We start from the raw sequence: 22,238 nt of genomic DNA, 5'->3' as shown, positions 1-22,238 counted from the left end.
AAATAATGAGTATACTTATACTCACTGCTGGAAAGTATGGCTGATCTTGACGAGATCTTGCGGGTGCACGGCCGAAAAAATCCGTGTGACCGGGTGCAACCAAGAGAAAAAAAGTGCACCTCGGGTGCACTTTATGATTTCCAATGTATACTGTATTGCATACATTGCACTGTTAACGTATTCCGTACAAGCGTTTTACATATTTCGGGTGCAATTCAGATTTTTTCGGGGTGCACTTTCAAAAAAGGTTGAAAAAGTCTCGCGGGTGCACTTGCCATACTTTCCACAGTGGCTTATACTTGACCCACCCTCACCCAAACACTAACCCGCACCCTAACTCTAATATTGTGCGTTGATTTAATAATTGTTTCAATGCTGTGGTAGGACTTTATACCAGCGCCCTTTAGACACCAATATCTGACAAATTAAACAAATTTTTTAGTATCTAACACTAATTTCAAACAAAAATATAAAGTTAGTTATTATTATCTAGCAATTTAGGAAACTTTTAATTAAAACTCGTAAATAATACCTAAAAAGCTATATTGAAGAAACGTCTGCAAGTCTAAATAAAATATCGCGTTAGATATTATTATACGGTAAATTTAAGGAACTTTCATTGAAAGACGACACGAAAGAAATGTAAAATTTACTTTTAGTGTTTCTGATCTCCATTGTTACAGCTTTGGTTTGTCACGCTCGAACGAATATTTGATTTATGACTTTTAAGTACATAGAAATCAAACAAATTTATTTTATGATATCCAAATTTAAAGTTGGATTAACTTTTACCATTATATAATTAAATATTTATATATTAGAGTAATTTGGCATTAATAAGCTTTGTCCCTTGACGTACTTTTTTTTAAACATATATACGTTTTCGCATTGAATTCTGGCTTTTGTTTTTTACTCAATTAGTGCCTCAGTTGTACAATTTTTATTTAACAAACCTATTGCATAAAGGTTATTTACACACATCGGCATTGATTTTTTGAAATTTATGTTATTTTTCTAATTTTGATACAAATTCGTCTCCAAAATATATACAGTCAATAGACCTGCTTAGCAACAGATTTTTTTGTGACTAACAAAATCATTAATTTTTTTCCTCCAATGACCCTATAAATTAGTGTTGACAAAACAAAGATTGAATACATTCAGACTACCATTCTAACCCTTTTTATGCCATTTATATCTAGGTTTCATTCCAAGTTTAGGCCTACGTTATTATTTTTGTTAGCACATCAAATTTTGGCTTATGGTAAAGAAACCAAAAAAACACCCAAACGTAAGAACAAATGGTTTAAAAAGGGCGATTCTCTATAATATGTTCTACTCTACTCTACATGTCATTCACCTTTCTGCTTAGAAATCACCAGGCAAAGATTTTTATTCAACTGGTGTATTACAAATATATTTATATAGGAAAAAGCAGTTGGAGTTGGTAAATACCCATCAGTACAACACACGAGTAAGTATTTATAAAGTGCAACATACGTATACAACTGTACAAAGGCAATATACCGATCATAAAGTTGTAATTGCAACATTTCAACAATGTATTGAAGGAACTTGTTAAGGTGGATTAAATAAATCGCCAAAAAGAGCTAACGAAAATAAGCAGGCAAACCATATTGTCACAACAAGGTAAATCGTTTTGGTGAGTGAATCATGATTTTAAGGGAAATATTTTCTAATAAAACTGATGTTTTGAAAAGTATACAGTACAGGTATGGAAAGAGCATACTACTAACACATAGCTAGAAACTAATAAATGAAGCAGGTCACATTCTGGTGTTTCTTCTGGGTACAAGATCGCAACAGGTTTACTGACTTTGCTGTAAATATATGGAGTGTGCTTGTCAAGAAAAAAACACCAAGTCACTTCGAAATTACAAGTTTTTTAACTGTAGTTGTGCGGCGCAAAATTTCGAATTAAGGTCAAAATAAATTAAAATATTTTACCCAATCAACAAACAAACAAAAGGTCAATGAATTTAAATGAAAGGGTTAATCTAAGAGTGCCCGAAAGTTTACAGCAGAACGCTTAAATCGGTCGTAAATTTTGTACCGCTTTTAATTAACTGCATTCCGTATAAGCTTCAACTCTCCTTTACAAAACTACAGTTAAAAACAAGATTCACAAGTTTTGGTTTGTTTTTAAATGTGTTCGAAAACTAGGTGTTAATAAAAAAAATGACTAGGCAAAGTGTATCATAATAAATTATGCGATAAAGGTAACACACATGCATAATTTAATTACCAAACCGGGCAATTTCGATAGCAGGGCGAAATCCTATTATCATACTAAATTTCGATATTTTACAAAACCCACAGCAGTGTTCATAAAACAGGATGTTGTAATATTCAAAAAATATAAGCAACTCTTCGCTTTACAAGTGTACCCCTACCTCAATGTTTACAGTTCTCCTACCAACGTTTACAAGTTAGCATAGTTTTTTGTTGTTCAGTATTACTGAACGTAGTTTTTGCCAAAATTTGAAAGGATCGACACTGTTAGTATTGTTTCAAATGAGTGAACAAATAATTAAAATGTCGCCCGAATCGGTTTTGAACAGACATCCCAATATTTTAAAATTCACATAGTTAACTCTATATTAAGTAAAGTGAGTTAAACAGATGCCTAAAAACATACGTAACCGCAAATTAAGTGGAGTAAAATTATCTCAAACAACGTTTCCAGTTGGCATGAAAAACGTGCGAATGCAAACGCAAAGAGTCTAGCTTTACTGATGCGACGCCGTGATGCTAGAATTATAAAGTTGTGGAAAGAAGAAACAAAACACACTCGGTGAAATCGCGGGTGTGAAGATTGCATAAACAACAAACACATTCACTCAACTTTAAACAAACATTTCAATCAAGTATTCCTACACTGTTCCCTCTTAAGATTGCCTTGTAGTAACATTAAGTAACAAATTAGAAAATTTGTTTGCAGAAAATAACTTTTTATTTAGCTGAAAATACTTTTCATTCAGCTGTGACGTCATGGAATTATCTTAAGATTCAAAAATAGACAATTATTGACGTTTCTAGGACCAATGCTTGTCCAATTTCCATAAAGGAATGTTGTTGTGATAACAAATCACGATTTATCCAAATTCCAGTGGTAAGTCTTAGAGGAAACACTAGGTAACAAATAAACAGATTCCCGATTTTCAACAACTACTAAACGAAATACGCTTAAAAGTAATTACAGAAAATTCAAAGAATGCTTGAAAAATTGCAAATTATCAGACTGATTGCAGTGTGTCTCAATTCGCTGTGTTTCATTGCTATGTTCGATTGCTTTGTTTGTGTATAGTGAGTGATTAGAGTGCGGGGTTTCACAAATGGGGGTTTACCCATTTGTAGGTGGACGAATATTCAAAGCCTGCCTTCTTCACAAAAACATCGGCTTCATCTGGACCGCGTCTGCACAAAAAATTTCAATGTTGAATTTCGCTGCGTGATTTAACATAAGTTATATGTTTATTTGTCGCTGAAAATGCAAAACACAGCAGCAAAGGGATAACGAAGAACCACAAAATGGCTTTTAAGTCGGTTGACCCTGAATGTACAAGGAATTTATTTTACTATAACAGCAAAAATAAATAATAAAATAACTTCATATTTCTGGCCATCTAACAACTGATAACTGATAAGTGATAACTGTTCATTTTCGAAGGTCGAAGGGTTATCGAATAACCACAAAATGTTTATCGAGTCTGACATTCAGGTCACAACAATAGACAAAAAATAAAGCATTAAATGCAATTGTATTAATATTTGTATCTATATTGTATATGAATAGGTTCCACGCGCTAAAATGTAGATGGAGATTCCAGACACACAAAAAGGTCTGTAACACAGCTTCAAGTAACTAGAAATGTCAAGAATAAGCCAAGAGTAACTTACGTCCCGAACTTGTACGAGAGCGGCTTGACCTTGTCGTTCTCGATCTTGTGCAGAACTGGAGTAAATATTCTCCATGCTTCAGACAACTCGTCACTGTAAAGCAGGTAAAACGCTGTTATCGAACATAATACAACTAATAGAAAAACTTGGATGATTGGTATTAAGATTTTCTTTTTAAATTAATTAGTTTTAGAAGTGGAGATTCGCTGTGTTAGAATCTGAAAGTAATACACTTCACATCTCTTTATTTTCACCAAATTAAATTTAAAGTAAAAAATACCAAAGCAACACAAAATAACGGCTGATTAGTTATTACCTTCGCACAAAGTTGAGTTGAGATCCGACGAAAACGTCAAGAATGAGGCGCTCATAAGCGTCGGGCATCTTTACGTCCTAAATGCAGGGAGGGAAAAATCGTGTCACAAGATTTGCAAGTTGGGGTCAATTCATATTAAATTTTTGCTATTCCTAAAACAAGCTTTTAAAATGTTAGACGCTTAAAATAATTACTTTTATTAGTTCTGTTTGTCATAACAAAACAAATGATAATGATTGGATTTTGTCAGAAGCAAAATAAACTTAATTAAAAAGGCAAATCAACCGATAAAATCGACATATCTCTCTGTACTCAAACCACAGGCAATAACTAATGTAAAATGACAGGCTTTGATCATGACAAAAAAGTCTCAAGAATACTTTTTTTGCATTTCAGGTAATATTAAAGAAGCAGTGTCTTATCCAGAAGCTCTTATTGTATAGGTAAGCTGCTTTTTTATTGTCGTGATTTTATGACAGCCTTTTTGACTATATGTATAATACTTATTACTCAGATTAAATTAATAGTCAATGCTTTACCTTGAACCTCTTATTGTATGTAAGGTCCATTTCAGTCTCAATAGGTTCAACGTTCATGCCAGGAGTCTTGGTCATCATCTTGCAATAAACGGCCTCGTTCGGCTGGACACGCATCACCAGCTCGTTACGCTTCACTGCCCCCGGTGTGAATATATCGCCGGGAACCTCACGGAACTGGATCCGAACTTCGGCTTTTCGCTCGTTAAGCGCTAAAAAAAATGTCGATAGCCGAATTTGTGTATTTCAGTAGCTGAAAATAGGTGTCACTCAATACTAAAATCAAGTATTTTTTGACAGGGGCACATGATTTCATATAGAGCTGCAAGATCGTTTTTTTTTATCGCAAGGAACCTTACGTAACTGAATTCTTACTTCGGCTTTTTGCTCGTTTAGCGCTGGAGATATAGTTGGCATTCGTGATTCTAAGACTTTTTTGTAACTAGTTGATATACTAAAGTATTTAGTATTAAGTGGTGTAACTCAATACTAAAAGTACAAGGTTTAAACCCAGGAGTTCTTAAACTGGGATCCGCTCATTAAGTGCTGGAGAGGCAGTTGGGTCGTTATATTGAGGCTCTTATTTTGTAAACTGGTTAATAGACGCATTTGTATATTTTAGCAGATGAAAATAGGTGTCATTCAATACTAAAAGTACAAGTTTTGCTATAGCGGCACATGATTTCATATTTAACGCTTTGTTTGTTAATTTTTCGTGCGTAACTTTATTTTGTGCGAATTTTTGTGATTTTTAAGCATCTTTTTTCGCTCCTTAAGTGCTGCACGAACAGATGAAATTCATCGTCTTACGTAGAAGTCAAATATCGGCGAAAAAACGACGACGCTATACGTCACTGAGGAGCAACGGCACAATTCAGAAAAGGTAAAACCTTTAATCCAGGGGTTCATAAACTAAGAAATCCTTTAAGTACGGGGACTCTTAAGGTTTCATAAAAGCCTTGAGCATTGAAACCTTAGTGCAGTGTTTCTCAACCTTAAATGGCTTGCGGCACCCTAATAAGATTTTCCGTAGGTAATTCACTAGAATGTCAGAACAAACGTAAGTGGAACAACACACATCAACTAAGAGTTAAGCAAAATAAGTTTCTTAAAAATTGCACCCTTGAGCATTAAAAATGGCACTCCAGAGTGCCGCGGCACCCGGGTTGAGAACCACTGCTTTAGTGTATTACTTAATATTAAATACACTTTTGAAACGAAAAAGTTGCCTCCATTTCCGCTAGAGAGCAGTGCGGAGCAACAACTAGCCTAAAAAACAAACTCGCCTTTGTGGTATAGAAAAAAAATGGGAAAACGGCAAAATAATTTATAGAAAAAATACATGGAAAAACATATATAAAAACAATAAACTCAAAATAAAAAAGAGCAAAAAGAGATCAAATTTACCTTTCCCGCACTTTAGTATGAACGGCACACCATCCCACCGCTCGTTGCAAATATTAAAGCGAGCCACCGCGAAAGTAGGGGTGACTGACCCCTTGGGTACAGTGGGGTCATCCAGGTACCCCTCCTTGGCCTCCCCCTCACCCTGGGGATCCCCCGCATATTGCCCCAGCACCATGTCGTCCAGGGTCAGGGGTCGGATGCATTTGAGCACTTTAACCTGTTGAGAGAATACAATAATTAGGTAAATACACAATTTTTTGTCCCAAATACTTAAAATGTTTCGTTAATGTTGCACTGAATATGTGATAATAGAAATCACCTTGACCCTTGCAAGATAAATGTCGACCTTAATTCCTGATCAGTAACAGCAAAATAATCTAGCAAAGCTAGCAATTCAGGTCAGACACATTAACCAGATCTTAAAAATATATATATATATTTCGCCAACTAAGGCATCGTCAGTATATCTGAATAAAAACAAACGCAACAGTATAAGAATGAGTCAGAAAACATTAAAATAAAACGTTTTATTTAAACTTTAATGTTTTCTGACTCATTCTTATACTGTTGCGTTTGTTTTTATTCAGATATACTGACGATGCCTTAGTTGGCGAAATATATATATATATTTTTAAGATCTGGTTAATGTGTCTGACCTGAATTGCTAGCTTTGCTAGATTATTTTGCTGTGAATGTTTCGTTAATTCCGTTTTATTTCTTTCAAAGTTATTACTTTATATTTTTTTTTTATTTTGGCTATTTTTACCTTTTTTTAATTAAAATACTACTTTTTACGTTTTGTAGTTGCTGTACAGTTTTTAAAAACCTCAACGTGGGCATTTCTAAATATTTTACCAAAAAAAAATATTTAATTTGAACTATTTGTCAATAAGAACCCCCTAAACAGCATAAAATAATACAAAAATCACCTTTTCGTCTCTGATGTCATCAGCGCTGCTGCTAACAGGTTTTTCCATCGCTGTTAAGGAAAGTACTTGGAAGAGATGATTCTGCATCACATCCCTGTAAATAAAAAATTATAAGTTGTTATTCACATCGGTTCATTCGCGCCCACTGGACATAAAAATGATTCTTTCGTAGGATTATAATAATACTAGGACTACTTTTCGTTTCAAAATTCTAACTTTTTATTATTTTGACCATAGATTTTTTTCTACAGCTATAAATCATAAAAATTGCTGATTTTCATCAACCATGTAAAAGGACCATTTAAACATAAATAATGACATTTTTTTGTTAAACAAGAAAACTACTACTTAAAAGTGAACCATTTATTTTAGTTTTTTCATGAAAAATTCCATTTTACCCAAAAAGAAAGAAATTTTTATTAACTTCTTAAATGGATTAGGTATATACATTTTTCCATTGTTTAAATAAGCAGAGCGAAAATAGAATAATGACATTGTTGCTATAGTTACCTGATGATGCCGAACTGGTCGAAGTAACCTCCTCTTCCCTTTGTTCCGAACGGCTCCTTGAAAGTGATGAGGACACTTGAGATGTTGTTCCTGTTCCAGAGAGGACCGAACAATCGGTTCGCAAATCTGGAAGGAAGTAAACTGTTTGATAATGCTAAGTAACAATATAATAGTATAAACAAGTGTTGTAAACAAGTCATTTTGAAATTACTTAAATCTGAGTCAAGTCATTTCTGAAATAACTCAAGTCCAAGTAAAGTTTAAAAAAATATAGCAAGTCAAGTCCCAGTCAAGTCATTTTACAGCCAGCCATCTCCAAGTCAAACCACTGAAAATGGTAATAAAACGATAAACCATTAAATTTGGTAAACTCGTCCAATTATGAGCAATAATTCAACGAAAAATAAACAAAACAACAGCTTGGAATCGAATCGTTTTATGTGCAAAACTTGCTTTTTAATAAAATAGTAAATATAAACCCTTAATTTCAACCAAAGTCATTCAACTCAAAGACTAAGTTATGCTGTAATTTAACCAAAACGATTTAAATTAAGTTATCGAATTAAGTCATTGTAACACTGGTATATACACACATATGTATTCAACAAAATTCTTTGATTTAGCTTTGATCAACTTCTTATACTAACAGGATGCAGCAGGCAATGGTCGCCGGAGGTCGTGAGTTCGAACCTCACCGCAGGCTAGTTGTTTTTTCTATTATTGATAGACAGATTCGACGAGTCTGCGGTGGCTTTCGGCGTTACAAAATAATAGTTGTTAATTAAGCGACAATGTTTACTACAAAGAAATTGTGTTGCTTAAATTGGCAACTGCTTTATCAGGTCGCAGTAAAAATGATATTTTTTTAAGCGGTTTAACATTTAGAGGTAACATTTACTGAAGAATCGATAATGCAAGCAAGGCAGGCTAGTAAAAAACAACGTTTTCTTGAGTAAGTCTCAGCTCAAAATTACCTGAGAACCATTAAGTTCTGTACCATCTCCTTTCCCAAGTAATGGTCGATTCTGTAAAGTTGTTCCTCCTTGAACAAACTTGAGAGGTGGTTTGAAAGCTCGGCGCTGGAATCGAAATCGCGACCGAATGGTTTCTCAACGATGATTCGATTCCAACCGCTGTAATGCAATATAAACTACGGTTATATAAAGGTAATGGTATGGTAGCTCCGACCTTTGGACAATGATTTAATTTTGATGTAATCATTTTGTCGCTAAGTAGCGATGAAGTTTATGTTGTTGAAAGAGCCTATACATAAAAATATCAGGCTATATTCGAAGACCAATACTGATGATATCGATTTCGTCTGTTACTAGTGTGGTACCGATTCTTGAGTCATGTATGTTTAAAATATATGAAATATAGCGACAGCATAGGCCGAGAGCTTATGGAAGTGGGACCACAAGTAATGTAAGGTTGAGAACCACTGGGTTAGGTTCTAGTTTTCAAAATAACGAGAAAATATACGAGTCGGTATATACTTTTTCACATATTTAGAAAACCATCAACCGACCATTTCGATTTTTATATATGCCGTTAATCTATCTCTCCTGAAATCGTTTTTTTGAATTTTTTTTTTTTTTTTTTTTTGAACGATAACGGTGTTTTGGATGAATAACGCAAAAAAACTACAAACCCGTTGATTTTTTAAGATTTTTTCGCATATTTGAAAATCCAACTGACCATTTTGACATACAGACGCTGTGGATGTTCCTGGTAACATCCTGGAACACAGTGGGAGGTAGGGCCAGGTAGAACACCCGGTTGGCACTGGCGCCGTTGGGCAGGGCCTTGATGGCGGCGTCCAAACGGCCGAAACCGTCCGGTTCCACGTAAGAACCAGCCACGTAGCTCATGCTGTTGAAAAACTGCTCAAGTTTTTCCTTTTCGCTGTCTTTCACCTGTGATGAACGTTAAATGCGTAATACGTGTGTGTGGTGATAATATTATTATATGTTCGATACTTGAATATTATTATGATACAGATTGAAATGTCCGGTATACTTGACATATTTTCGATACCGAGTTTCGATACCGAGTTTCGATAGATTAGACGCAAAATATCGTGATCCGGCGTCATCACTATTCTTAAACACGGCGAATTTTTGCAGGTTGTCAGTTAAAACTTGCTTTATCGTGAACTTTAGTAACCTCCATCTGTTCAGCAATACCATTCTAATTTTTGACAAATTCTACCTTTCAAGGCAGAATTCCTGTGTCGAATTGCAAATCATGATGATATTCCTGTGATAATTTGATAGCAAACCGCCGCTAATTGCCCAAAAGTTAAAAATAATTGCAATAACAAAGACTGCATGAGCATCGAAATAGAAAATGGGAAAATTTCAAATGACAAGGGAAGACAGCAAATACTGGTCAATTCGTTTGTCCAAATCAGAGATAAACAACTATATAAAGCAAAACGAAATTCGAGCTGAACCTATTGCAATAAACTAGGCCTTGGTGGTTATTTCTGCCGGTTTGCGTATGCCGTATATTGCCCTAGTATCGGACGAGTAGCGATACTAACACTCCGTATCGGGCACCGAAGTTATCGGGCATCCCCCATGTCTATATTTAAAACAAACGCATTGTTCATTTTGGTAGCAACTGTTTTACAATTGTATTCAAAATAACAAATTAGTTGAGAGTGGAAAGTTAAGTGATGACACGGAAGAATGTTGGATTTAGGGCGAATTGATTGCTTTAAGAGCCACACGAAAGATACCTTTGTAACAGACACAGGAGGTTGTCAAAAACGTTGTCAAAATTCGGCGAAAGATACAAAAAAAATATCTTGGAATGACAAAGTTCGTGAGTTTAAATTATCGACTCCAAAAATAGCCATTTAAATTAGAGTTTGCGATACAACGAAGCATTTCCAACATTGAAAGGTAAATTTTTAAGAAAAAAAAATCGTTTTGGTCAAATAAGCTGCAAAAAATTACATTGTTTCAATTTCATCTGTTTTGCGTTTTGATCGTGTTAATGACGTCATGTGGTATCGTACCGGACAAGAGAACTCCGTGTCTAAAATATCTGGTATCGGTATTGGAACACTTTTGGATATAGGTATCGGAACACTTTTTTTTTTTAAACACTTCAAGCGGCAACAAATAAGCACTTAAATGAAAGCTCATGTTGCAGGTTATAACAAAACTTGTGTGGTGATATTTTGATGCGGTACCTTCATAAAGGGATGTGCTTTCTCTCGGATTTGAGCGACAGTCATCTTGGACCGGGCGTATCCGATGAAGCGGATGTTGGATGGGAGGAGGTCATCCCGGAAGAGCCACCTGGAGTGGAAGATAAAGAGGGGCTTAGGATCGTGAAACATGAATTCTAATTTTTTTAGGATGCTAGATTCGTCTTCTAGCTTCAATTTTACGCTGGACTTTTTCAAGGTAATTTCAGGCGAGTTGATAATACAAACGGTTTTACAGTTTATTGATACTTATTTTGCCCTCAATTGTTCTGTTATATTTCCCTTTGTATTTCGGAAACCGCTTAGGATGCTTATCTAATTTGTCAGTTATAAATGCATTATATTTCATTTTTGTCAGGTTTAAAAAAATCTAAGATGGAACACATTAACAGGCTGCTTTCATTTTTTACATATTTTTTGACATAATGTGAAAATGAGGATGATTTTTTGAAGGTTCAGTACGAGAGGAGGGCAAAAATAGTTTTTATAAATTTTCCTCGAACTGAAAATCGTAGAAAACACACACATATTCGTTGTGCAGCTGTAAAAATCAGCTGTGCAGTGCGCAACACACCAATCGTAGAACACATGTGTGCGAATATCGAATAACAAAACGACAATCTACGTCATCCGTGCAATATACACAGTTGAGTAGAACAAGATAAAACGCAGTTTTACAAGCTACATGGCGTGCTTGTGAGTGTGTGTGCTTTTACGTGTTATATTTGCATGCATATAAGTGTGTGTGCGTGCGAAATGTGTCTCTGTAATGTAGTTTTTACCAACTTAAAGGGTCATTTGATGGCGTGTGGTGTGCGCGTATCATATTTACGAGAAATTAAGAGACATGGCGTTCGTGCGTGTGTGTGTGTTTGTATGCGTGCGTGCGCGCGTGCGTGCGTGTGTGTATAGTGATGCCAAGTTATGCGGTTCGCAATGTTGATTCTGTTAGCGCATTCAGTCAATAATAAACTAATGTGCAACGTGGGTAGTTGGTGCACGAGGAAAAGCAATCTAAAACCATTGGAAGCAGGTTTCTGCTTGTCAACCACTGCCCCGATGACGCGTTTTTAAACAAGTTAAACTTAAAATTATAAAATAACGTGTTAAACGTCAAGGTCAGAAATTTGTGTGGGGCATATATTTGCTTTGGTGGCATCAACATGCATTGTATTGTGAACTTTTGTAAACTTTTGAAAACTTTTATTTAAACGTCGGTAAGGACCGAAACGTGATGCAATTTTGCTGAATAGGACTGTCTTACACTGATAGACACAATGAAAATAGTGATTTGCGAACGTTTAAAAACGACGGCCCAATGGCGTCGTCGCTTAAAACAACGCATGGGATGCAATTGCAGCAAAGCACGTGCTTCGTGCCGCGTGCAGTGCGCATGTTTAGCGCGTGCTCGACGCATGACAGCGACGTGTTGGGCGCGTGCGGGAAAACTACTACGGAACGCGGGGAACGATTTGTTGATGTGTCTGGCAAATATTTGAGCGCATTACACTTCGGAAATATTACGCATACGAACGAACGTCCGATGTTTCTAGCAATCGTAACACTCACCAATGCGAAACCCAAGTTTTTTTTGCGTTTTTTGAAATAAAAATTGCTGTCAGGAATACGGTGATTAAAAGTTGTCATTGTTTGAAAGCAATTTTCTACGTTTTGCTGTGTTTTCTATGTTTTAATTTTACAAAAACAATTTTTTTAAATAATCACGAATTCATTTTTTGCTACATTTCGCGAAGTTTTAAAGAATAAAGAATCAACTAACGAGACTCAGTCGAATCATCCCCAAAAAACTTAAATTTAAATATAAACAACAATTGCCGGTTGCAATACAAGAAATGGCTTTACAGTAAAATCAATGTTGATTTTTTAACTTTTGGCAAACTCAAACTAATGTGTCATTTACTTCCATCGGGCATCAAAAATGAATTAAAAACCTTTCACCAATCTCGGTATTTTGAGTCGAAACACGACTGAGACGCAGTTCAAAAAACGATTCAAGTCACGGTTGAACTTTCACAGTTCCTGGTAAAACTTGAAAAACAATGGCGCAGAAAATTTGGAATAAAGGCACAGGAAGCAGCTGGCAGGTTATTAATCAGTGAGTGCATTTATGTAACGCAGGAGTCAATTTTTTTTCATTAAGGGCCGGGTAGCTGTAAGGTCTAGCGAACACGGGCGAGTATAAAATTTTGTGTCAAACTTTATCTGAATTATCGTTTAACCGAGGAAATATAAATAACCATGCAACAAAAACTGTTGAGATAAATTGCCGTTCCGTTGAAATTGCCATCCAAATGTTTTTTTGAATTGCACTCGGCAACATTTAAATGAACTTCATCTTTAAGAATAGACTATACCGCGGGTCGGGACGGACATTCAATGAAAAAAAAAAAAAAAAAAAAAAAAAAACTTGTTGAAAACAAGGGAGATTAGATTTTCAAATAAATTTTAGATAAAATGCATTCTAAAGGAATCCGTAAAACAGAAAACGTGCTGCACCTTTGTGATTTCGTAAGGACAATAAAATACGAAAAAAAACTGTATCGCGTTGCTCACGTTTGGATATACGAAAGAAAACGCCATTTGCACCAATCTAAATTGCAATTAAAAAACTGTTGTTTAGCTCTACATATCAGTTATACACAACAAAAAAAAAGTTAGCAACCTTGAAGCGTATAGTCACTGGTCAGTATGATATCGGCACGCTAAGAAAAGACTGTGTACTGTCGACCAACCTTTCACTAAACAAACAAACGAAATATGCGCCGTCATGATTGCGAGGTTACGCTATGACGTGGCACAATTACCTTTAAACGACAAAACACTTTAAGGTACAAAGGGCGACGTTTACCAATTGTAGGAATATAGTCAATCGTTTGTTTAAGGAAAGTAATATAGAATAGAATAGGTCTAATTACGTTGATTGACAGCAGGATGGTCTAACAAAGCTAGCAGGTAATTTCCAACAATACATGTTTAGTACTACATTGATTAAATAAAAGTGTTTTTTTACCGAATGACGATACAACAAAATGTATAACTTTAACAGGGCTTCCTAGGAAAATATATCTTGTGTTGCTCCATCTGTTTTCAACAAGGCTGAATAACTTAAGTTACTGATTATCGCATTTTTTTAAAAAACTCCATCATTCGTTGAAACGTCGGAAATAGTGACGTAATTAACAAGAAAACTCACCATAAAGTGGGGATAATCTTCTTTTTAGCAAGGTCGCCCTAAAAATAAAAAAATAGCATTGGTTTAGTCGGAAGCAAAAGGTGAAGGGTTGTTTATTGAACAAAGGTTGCTCTATTTGAAAGTTTGTCCCTTATTTACCTTCTACATACGATTCAGCGAACAACATTTTTGATAAATGCTGTTCAAAATAAGAAAAAAAAATTAACCAAAACCTATAGCATTTCTATTAACATTAATGTTACGGGGATTTGATAAAAACGTTTTAAGACATGGATAATACAAAGGCATTTTTAAGGAAAAAATTTTTAAGTTGACTAAAAAAATATTATTTTAGGGGTGTGCTTTAAAAACTTTTAGGAAAGTCCTAAACATCACCCCCCAACAAAACAAAATAAAAAAACAGTAGCCCAGGACTTCAACGCCGCCCAACCAGCATGCAAATAGATCCGTTGTGGATTGGCACGAAAATGCGCACATCGCTTCCCCGAAAGGTCGATTTGTTCAGGCGCCACTTGCAATTCCACGCACGCACTTTGCACGCGCATATCACGCCTTTAGGGGGAGTCCGGATCATGGTTTGAGGCGTAATGGAGTGACAAAAAGGTGGGAATGCAGCAAAACCCGCCGAAAACGGGATCTTTGCACATTTAGAAGATTAAAGTGTATAAATGGGATGAAAATGGGCAAAATACCGCTAAAAAATTTGCTGCTTTTGGGGCAACGTAAAATTGCCGAAGGGTATAAATTATAAAACTACACACGTAGAAATGAACGTTGTGTTTGTTTGGAATCCAAGCAACTTGTTTCGTGTCAAAACAAAACAACAGCCTGATAACTGGGATAATTTTAATACATTTTTCAAGGTTTAGTTTTTACTAGGTTAAATTAAGTTCACAAAACGGTGCTGATTTATTTTTTATCTCACTCAAGTTGGAATGCTACTTTCCAAACACGAAGATTGTAAAGCCTGTCGAAACATCCAGCAGAAAAATCCGTTTATATAATCCGGGTTGAGCAAATTTAAAACAATCCTATTGATTACATAACATGTGGGAAAGATCAATCACACGCAAAAACAACGCAAGCCCTATTTGCCGAATTTTATTAATAATACCGTATATACGTAAACAGCGAACGTACAAACTATTGATCGAAATTTCGTCAAACGGCCCTCAAAGCAGCTACTTTAAACCGCTCGTTGAAATACTGAGTAAAATGTTGTGAACCTCGAACAACATTAAGCCAGAAATCGTGATATACAGGTTTCATAACAACTTTTTAAACAGACATATATTACCTAATGTTTGTACTTTTTATCTTGTGCTGATTTAAAACGCTAGAAGATTCCTGATTAAACAATCATGTCGTCTTTTTTAACGATTTAATTTTTTTAGTCGCAATAATAACGCAAACCATACCTTTTAGTTAACCATGCAGTTCGTGTAAAACAGCTTTTAAACGATTCAATATTTTGTAAAACGGATTTGAGTATTTTATCCACCAGTTATTAAGTAACATGGTTATTGCAGAGGCACTAAATCTCAATAGGAAACAATGCACTAAATACTTTAACATCAATCTTTTGAACTAGTTTTTACGCTTAAGTACCGAAATTCCGCAGAGCACTACAACTGCGGGCACTTCTCGATTGCTGCAGTTCGTGTTCGTTGTGCTTGCTGAGTAGTTTGTGTAGCCGGGCTTGACTGCATTCTGTACGTTATTGTTGCTGTCTGATGGCAAACCAACAACAGGTTCGGTCTCTTGAGCCAAAACCATCTTTTCTTGAGCGTATTTTGTCCACTTTGGCCGAAACTTATTCCAATTTGGCCGAAATTTAAGGCCGAATTACGTTGAATCAGAACGTACCACTTTTGACGTATTTTTCTTGGTTAAAACTAACAGCTGTTAACCGTTTTTTTATAAAGTCTTTAGCAAATAACTTTGCTACGCCTGGATTCGCCTGGATTCAAGTTTACCACAATATTACTCAACAAAGTAGAGGCAATTTTTTTTCGCTGACGCTGAAAAAAATCAGCGAAGCAATATACAACTTGGCTGCGCTGGCGGTGGATACTAGTGTAGATTAATAGCAGGTGTTTAGTTACAGCAAGTGCCTGGGGAAAAAGAAATAGGATATAGCAAACCTACAGCAAACAGGCACACATAAGGTATTCGACTTTGTTCGTCAGAACATGGTAAAACAATGGTTCAGTGTTACTTTGCAACTTCTAAGCAATTAACTTGCTCATACTTTTTCAATGGATGTCTAGTTTTTACAGCGAATCCGACGGACTATGCTTTTTCGTCGGCTTTCGATATTAAAATACTGAAATACCCTTCTCTTTACAGCTTAACTAAGGCACCAATTGTTTTAGTTAAAGCTGAACCTTAATTTTTTCGCTAAAATCAGAAACCGCAATTGCATTCCACTTATATATAAATCTACGTTTTATTCTGGTGATATAAATACCTTGTACTATATCTTAAAGGTAAGCTTGCCAATTAACTAATGTGTTACCTGCGATATGCCACTAATGACATTTAGACTTTAACCAATGATAAACAAATCAATCCGACAACCATTTCCTAAGGTCATTGATGCAGCCGCATACAAACCAACTAGGTTAGCAGTGGTTTAACAAGTTATACACACCACACATTGCTTTTGGCTTTAACACCTTGTTGTAGTGAGGTCTGTTGGGCGCTGGTCTAGAATCCTACCACAATTATTGTCAAAGGTGGTGCCTCCTAGTTTATATCGTTAAAATTTTAACTTGTTGGCTCAACAGTTATGGGTTAATGTCGCTGAATATTAATATTCATATTTTTAAATATTACTTTTTTTCAATATTTTTCGCCAAAAGTTTGATTGCTGGTAAGGTGTAACCAATACAAGGACTGTGTAGAAATTTCAACTTTATATCGTCACAACTTTTGGAGATATTGCCCAAAACCGATTCTGGCTCGCCAAGTTCGCCCAGGTAATTATTGTGGGAGGGTCAAGTATTATTATATTCAGTATTTAATAATAATACTTGACCCACCCTAACCTAGAACACTAACCCGCACCCTAACCCAAATAATGTGCGTTGTGGTAGGATTCTAGACCAGCGCCGGTCAGTTGTGTGTGCTACACTTCGCCGGTTAAGCTTTGTACTATACGGCTACAATAGGGCTATATTAAACAGTTTTTTAGGGTATTTATGCTAATTTTGCACCAACACTGGTTAATTTTACAGCCGGTAAATCAGTTTGTTCTAGTATTTTGATCCTGTTTAGGCAGAACTAGTTAAATTGTACACAAATAGGGCAAAATGAAGATATAGACTTGCTTCTTAACTAAGTAATGCTGGACTTCAATTTCTTCAATAAAAAAACGTTGTCCGCTAAACATCTACATACTATTTAAATTGAGGCACACTGGTTACTAACATAAGGACTTCAATTCAAATTAACACAACCCGGCTACTTGTACAGTTAGTCTAACTGCCGAAAGCACACGCGTTCCAAACCTTGTATATTCAACCCTTGTCGCCGACCCACGTGCTCCTCCAAAACGAGAGGAGTGAGAGACAAAGAGCAATAAAGAAACAAGGAGGAGCAACGGAGCGGGGCGATTGTTAGAGTGCCAGCGTCACAATCACGTTTTTGCGTGAGGCCAGTTACAAGGAAAAACAAAATGCAAAGTCACAATTGCTATCACAATAAACGTCTAGGTTTGCGCATTCGTCTTGTAGGTGTGACAAAGCAATTGTCATGTCACGTTGTGACGAGGGTATACGTCATAATTGCGTCAAGCAGCTATCTATAAAGATGCTTAATTTAAATCGATAAATATGCTAATCGTTATGAAGATAAACGAACTAAAAAAAGCCTACTTAGCCCTGCAAAAATTACCAACGCCTTTCTGTAAAAAAATACTAATTACATATAAAATAAATCTAAAAAAATCTGTTTAAAACCGCAAATTTTCTCAGTAAATTTCCTTCTGTTTTATTGACTGAAACCTTTCGTCTGTAAAAATGCAAAAAATCTAATTAATGATATCAATTTGTAATCATCTTTTGTCGTATCCCAAGAATTTCTATCGTAAAAAAGCAACCTTTTTACGTGAATTGTAATAACTTTTAATTGACTATAAGTATTTGGCCTGTAAAGATTGATATCTTTTGTAAAAAATGCTAAAAATTACAGCAATAATTTCTTTACTATTCTTCGTCTGTGGTAAATTTGCAAAGTTAAAGTTCAGGTTCCGGAAAATACCTTAAATGCTGTTTAGCCTTGCTTGCAAGAAACACAAAACCGCGAGTGAGGTCGAATTACGCTACCGTAGTGTTTCTCAACCTTTTTTTCGCGGAGACCCAAACTTTAGCGCAAGTAGAAGCTTTGGCGACACAATTGGATTGTTTGCAAGTTAAATAGCATAATAAGTTTGAAGTTAATTTATATAACTGATGTCTTCTTATTACTCATTTTTTTCAATTTTTTTGAGCAATCATGTTCAGACCAACCTCAATAAATGTAACAACGTGAACTGCTGCAGTCGGTGGGCAACCCAGCCAGATTAAACGTCGATATAAGTTTAGGGCGCGACCCATAGGCTGCAAAACACTGCGCTAAGTGTGTATTAATGAGTCACGTTGTTTCGAACTGCCACACGAGCTATTGTCAAATGTTGTGCACAGAACAATTGCACATATTCGCTTCGTGACAATGGGTTGTTGCACAACAATAGAAAATTGTGACTTTACGAGAATTCGCTTCTTTGGTGAACTTTCGCCAAAATACGCTGAACGGTAAATAAGGCGCGGGTCTAGGATTTGTTTGGGGGGGGGATAGTTTTGTTTTATAGATGACGTCACAAAGATAGGTCATAACGTGTCGTCACTAAGTTACATCTGACCGTGACGTCATAAATAAGTAATCCTATAAACGCTACCCAGTTCTTCTATATACCAGATCGGAGCCGATACTCAATAATCGGAACTCGTCCGATATTACGATGCTATCAGTAAAACGTATTGACGCCAAACACAATTTGGCCTAATACCCCGAAAAGTACGTTCTTCAAGTTTATTTATTTTGCCTGTTCAAGCGTAGGAATGACGTCATTCGGTATCGGGTCGCGGGATATATTCGTGCAAAGAAGTGAGTATCGGTTTAATATATGTATAATACTTATTATGTTAGTTCAATCTATTTAAATTCACGATTTTCCAACACAGTAATATTAACATTCAATATAATAAGCAGAATTAAAGCTGTTTTTAATAAATACTAGCGAAATTCCCAAAGCGCCAATTGCGTTTATTAGAAAATGTTTATTATGTAATTTAGTCCCGGTCATACACGTTGCGTAATTAATTGCTGTGTGCATGGCAAAAGCAATATCTGCGTTGGGATAATTAGCTTTTTTAATGTATTTTTGCGACATGGTGGTTGAATGATCTAATTCCGATCCAAGCTTCGTGATTAAAAGATTATATACTGCATTTTTTGTGAAAAGTATCACATGTTTTAAAGCAAATTCAGTTGAAGTAAATTTAGCCATAAGTAAGCGAATTAACAAACCTTAACTCACACTAAAGATATGTTCAACCTTATCGTAAAGCAGCTGGTATTATGATACAAACAATTTTCTAACTGTGATTGCTCGAATTAAGTTCGTGGACCTGTAATAACACTATTTTTAAAATAGTTTGGTAAAGGATATCTTCAGTAGTTTTTAGACTGTATGCTTCATATATTTCCAGCAATTTTTGCAGCTCAATGTTTTAAAAAAGTTAACTTTAAATATATTTTGTGTGCGTTTTTATTCACGACATTTTTTGCAATTTGTTTATTTGAAAGGCGTTAATGGAATGGAAAAAATAGAACGCCACTTAAAAGCAAAATAAGAAAGACATTTTTTGATTTCTAGTGATATTTTGCGGTTTGATTGACGTTTGTATAGGAACCATAGTCAGTAATAAAATACCTTTATGTGACGTCAATGTTGCAATTATACGAATTTTAGTTTAACGTTTCCAACGTAATTTTTACAGCATCCGAATTAAACATCGAAATTAAAGCACAATTTTTAAAAATGTTTTTTAAAAATAACGTTTCCAATGAAATGTTATAGAATCTGAATTAAAAAATCAAAAATTGAGTAGAAGAGTAATGGATTTATTTGTTAACTTAAATACACATAAGTGACCAGTTTGGCATCTAATTTGTTTTTGTAGTTTGCCCGGACGGTAAATAAATAAATCTATTTACTGTAACAACAAATTAGTGGTAGACAATTACTTACATTTTAAAGTTGTGTCAATGCTGTTTGTTGAGAAAACTGTATTTGGTGAATTTTTATTAAGCCAGGGGTTTGGTTGTATCACCCATGGGTCAAATCTGGCCTGCAGAGTTCCTTTCATGGCTTGTTGTTGTTGCATATTTTCCTAACTAAGATATATATAACACATCTAAAACGATTTGGGCGCAGTTCTAATAACCGAAAGTTTGATGAAATTCCTACTTAAACTGCAATTTATGAAGCTCATAACAGTTTAGTTGCATTGCCATTTACATTTCAATCGTTAAAGTATAATCAACTTTGCCTTTTTATGTATTTTACCAATCTTAACAGTCACCTGGCCCGCCATTGCCAAGCCTCGGAGTCTTCAAGCCCTTTATGGAAAAGTTTGGAGCCCCTATATTAGGCAAATAACAGTTCTTAAGTGTAAATAAATATAGTGATAAAAATAAAAAAATGTATTAAACTCAATCAACGCATGATACAGTTGAATTGAGAAAATTACCACTGACATTTTTAAATAGAGTACAAAACTGACACTTGACATAAACCCGAGTTTGATACTTAATTTTTCATTCCAATACTAATACCTGATATTTTCGATAAAAAGTATAGCCGTTTGATAAATTACGTCATTCCAATAATCTATAATCTTATAGGAATAATTGATCATATTGAAATATGAAACTCAATTTTTCTGGCTTGTTAAAAAAAACTACTTTTATTGTTCATATGCTATATAAAAAAACTATTTTCGTAATATTTGAGTAAAAAAGCTGCATTGGACTAAAAATCATGTCTTAAATGCACAACTTTTAGTGGTATCAGTGCATTGATGCTACAACATCATACCGGCTTTCCTGCTAAACAACCACGCACCTAATAAAACGAGTAAAAAGGTACATTTGCTGTCTGTTTGCATTGTCTGAATGCTTTTAAGTGAGACAAAACTTTTATATTTTCAAATAAGGTTGTTTAAAAACACTATTTTACATTTTTTTTTAGTATTATCCGACTAATAAGTTGATAACACTGGCTATGTTCTGCTTTTAATGTGTTAAATATATATTTTCAATCTAGGGGCTTTAAACATTTTTTAATCAAGACTTCATATATATATATAGATTTCAAAGTTTTCCATATATGATGTACAAGTATAAAGTTTAACCATTTTTAGGATTGAATTTGTTAGATCCATTTTTTAAAAATATTTCATGACTATCATAACATTAATGCAACAATCAAATTACCGATGCTCCAAGTATAATGAAGACGTCAAGTTGTCCAATCCATTCCTTGGTGAGAATTCGTTTGAATCGAGCAAGAATGTCCACTGAGGCTGACTTTTTGGCATCGGTAACAGCGTTGTAAGACATGGCAGGGTAAAATTTGGTTAAAAACCAAAAATTATTGTAAATAACTGCTAGAAAACACAAACATCAATTTAATTTTGACTGAAAAACTAATACTAGTAAAAATGGTGGTTAGTTTTCTTAGATAACTGTATTTTGTACGGTTTCTTAGTTTGCTTAAATCAGCTTCCAAACTACAATGAATTTAAAAAAATTATTAAATATAAAATACAAAACAATATCTTAAAAAATAGAAATGTTTCAACACTATAATTTTTTGCGCTGATCTAGAAAATCCTATCACATTTTCATCTGGGGATTTATATTGCTAACAATATTTGGGACTTCGAGTTAGGGTGCGAGTTTGCAATCGGACAGTTTAAGTATTATTACTATATTTGTTCTCCCAAATTAATTTTCCGCTTGCAATTTCAATTTTGACAACTTGTTTCATTACAGTAAAAAAGTGCTAGGATTCTAGACCATCGCCTAAGTTTTTATTACTACAACATCTACATATATATTTTCACCAATAGTATTC

The 22,238-nt window shown here is 34.9% G+C and overlaps 1 protein-coding gene across 1 annotated transcript; it reads right to left on the bottom strand.

Annotated features, from left to right (window-relative positions):
• Nucleotides 1-1,396: 1,396 nt before the first annotated feature.
• Nucleotides 1,397-21,762, bottom strand: LOC146163122 (glucose-6-phosphate 1-dehydrogenase-like). The gene is made up of 12 exons (XM_083382761.1): nt 21,596-21,762; nt 14,054-14,091; nt 10,822-10,930; nt 9,318-9,535; nt 8,594-8,752; nt 7,620-7,745; nt 7,110-7,203; nt 6,181-6,397; nt 4,777-4,985; nt 4,238-4,314; nt 3,922-4,014; nt 1,397-3,438 (listed from the first exon to the last, which is right to left on the bottom strand). Exons 1-12 carry the CDS (start codon nt 21,719-21,721, stop codon nt 3,351-3,353), a joined length of 1,554 nt encoding a protein of 517 aa, XP_083238887.1. The 5' UTR covers nt 21,722-21,762; the 3' UTR covers nt 1,397-3,350.
• Nucleotides 21,763-22,238: the final 476 nt, after the last annotated feature.

Source organism: Ascidiella aspersa, chromosome 2, assembly GCF_963924565.1.
Source record: "Ascidiella aspersa chromosome 2, kaAscAspe10.2, whole genome shotgun sequence".
Taxonomy (NCBI): Eukaryota; Metazoa; Chordata; class Ascidiacea; order Phlebobranchia; family Ascidiidae; genus Ascidiella; species Ascidiella aspersa.
This window is presented reverse-complemented; position numbering and strand designations above follow the sequence as displayed.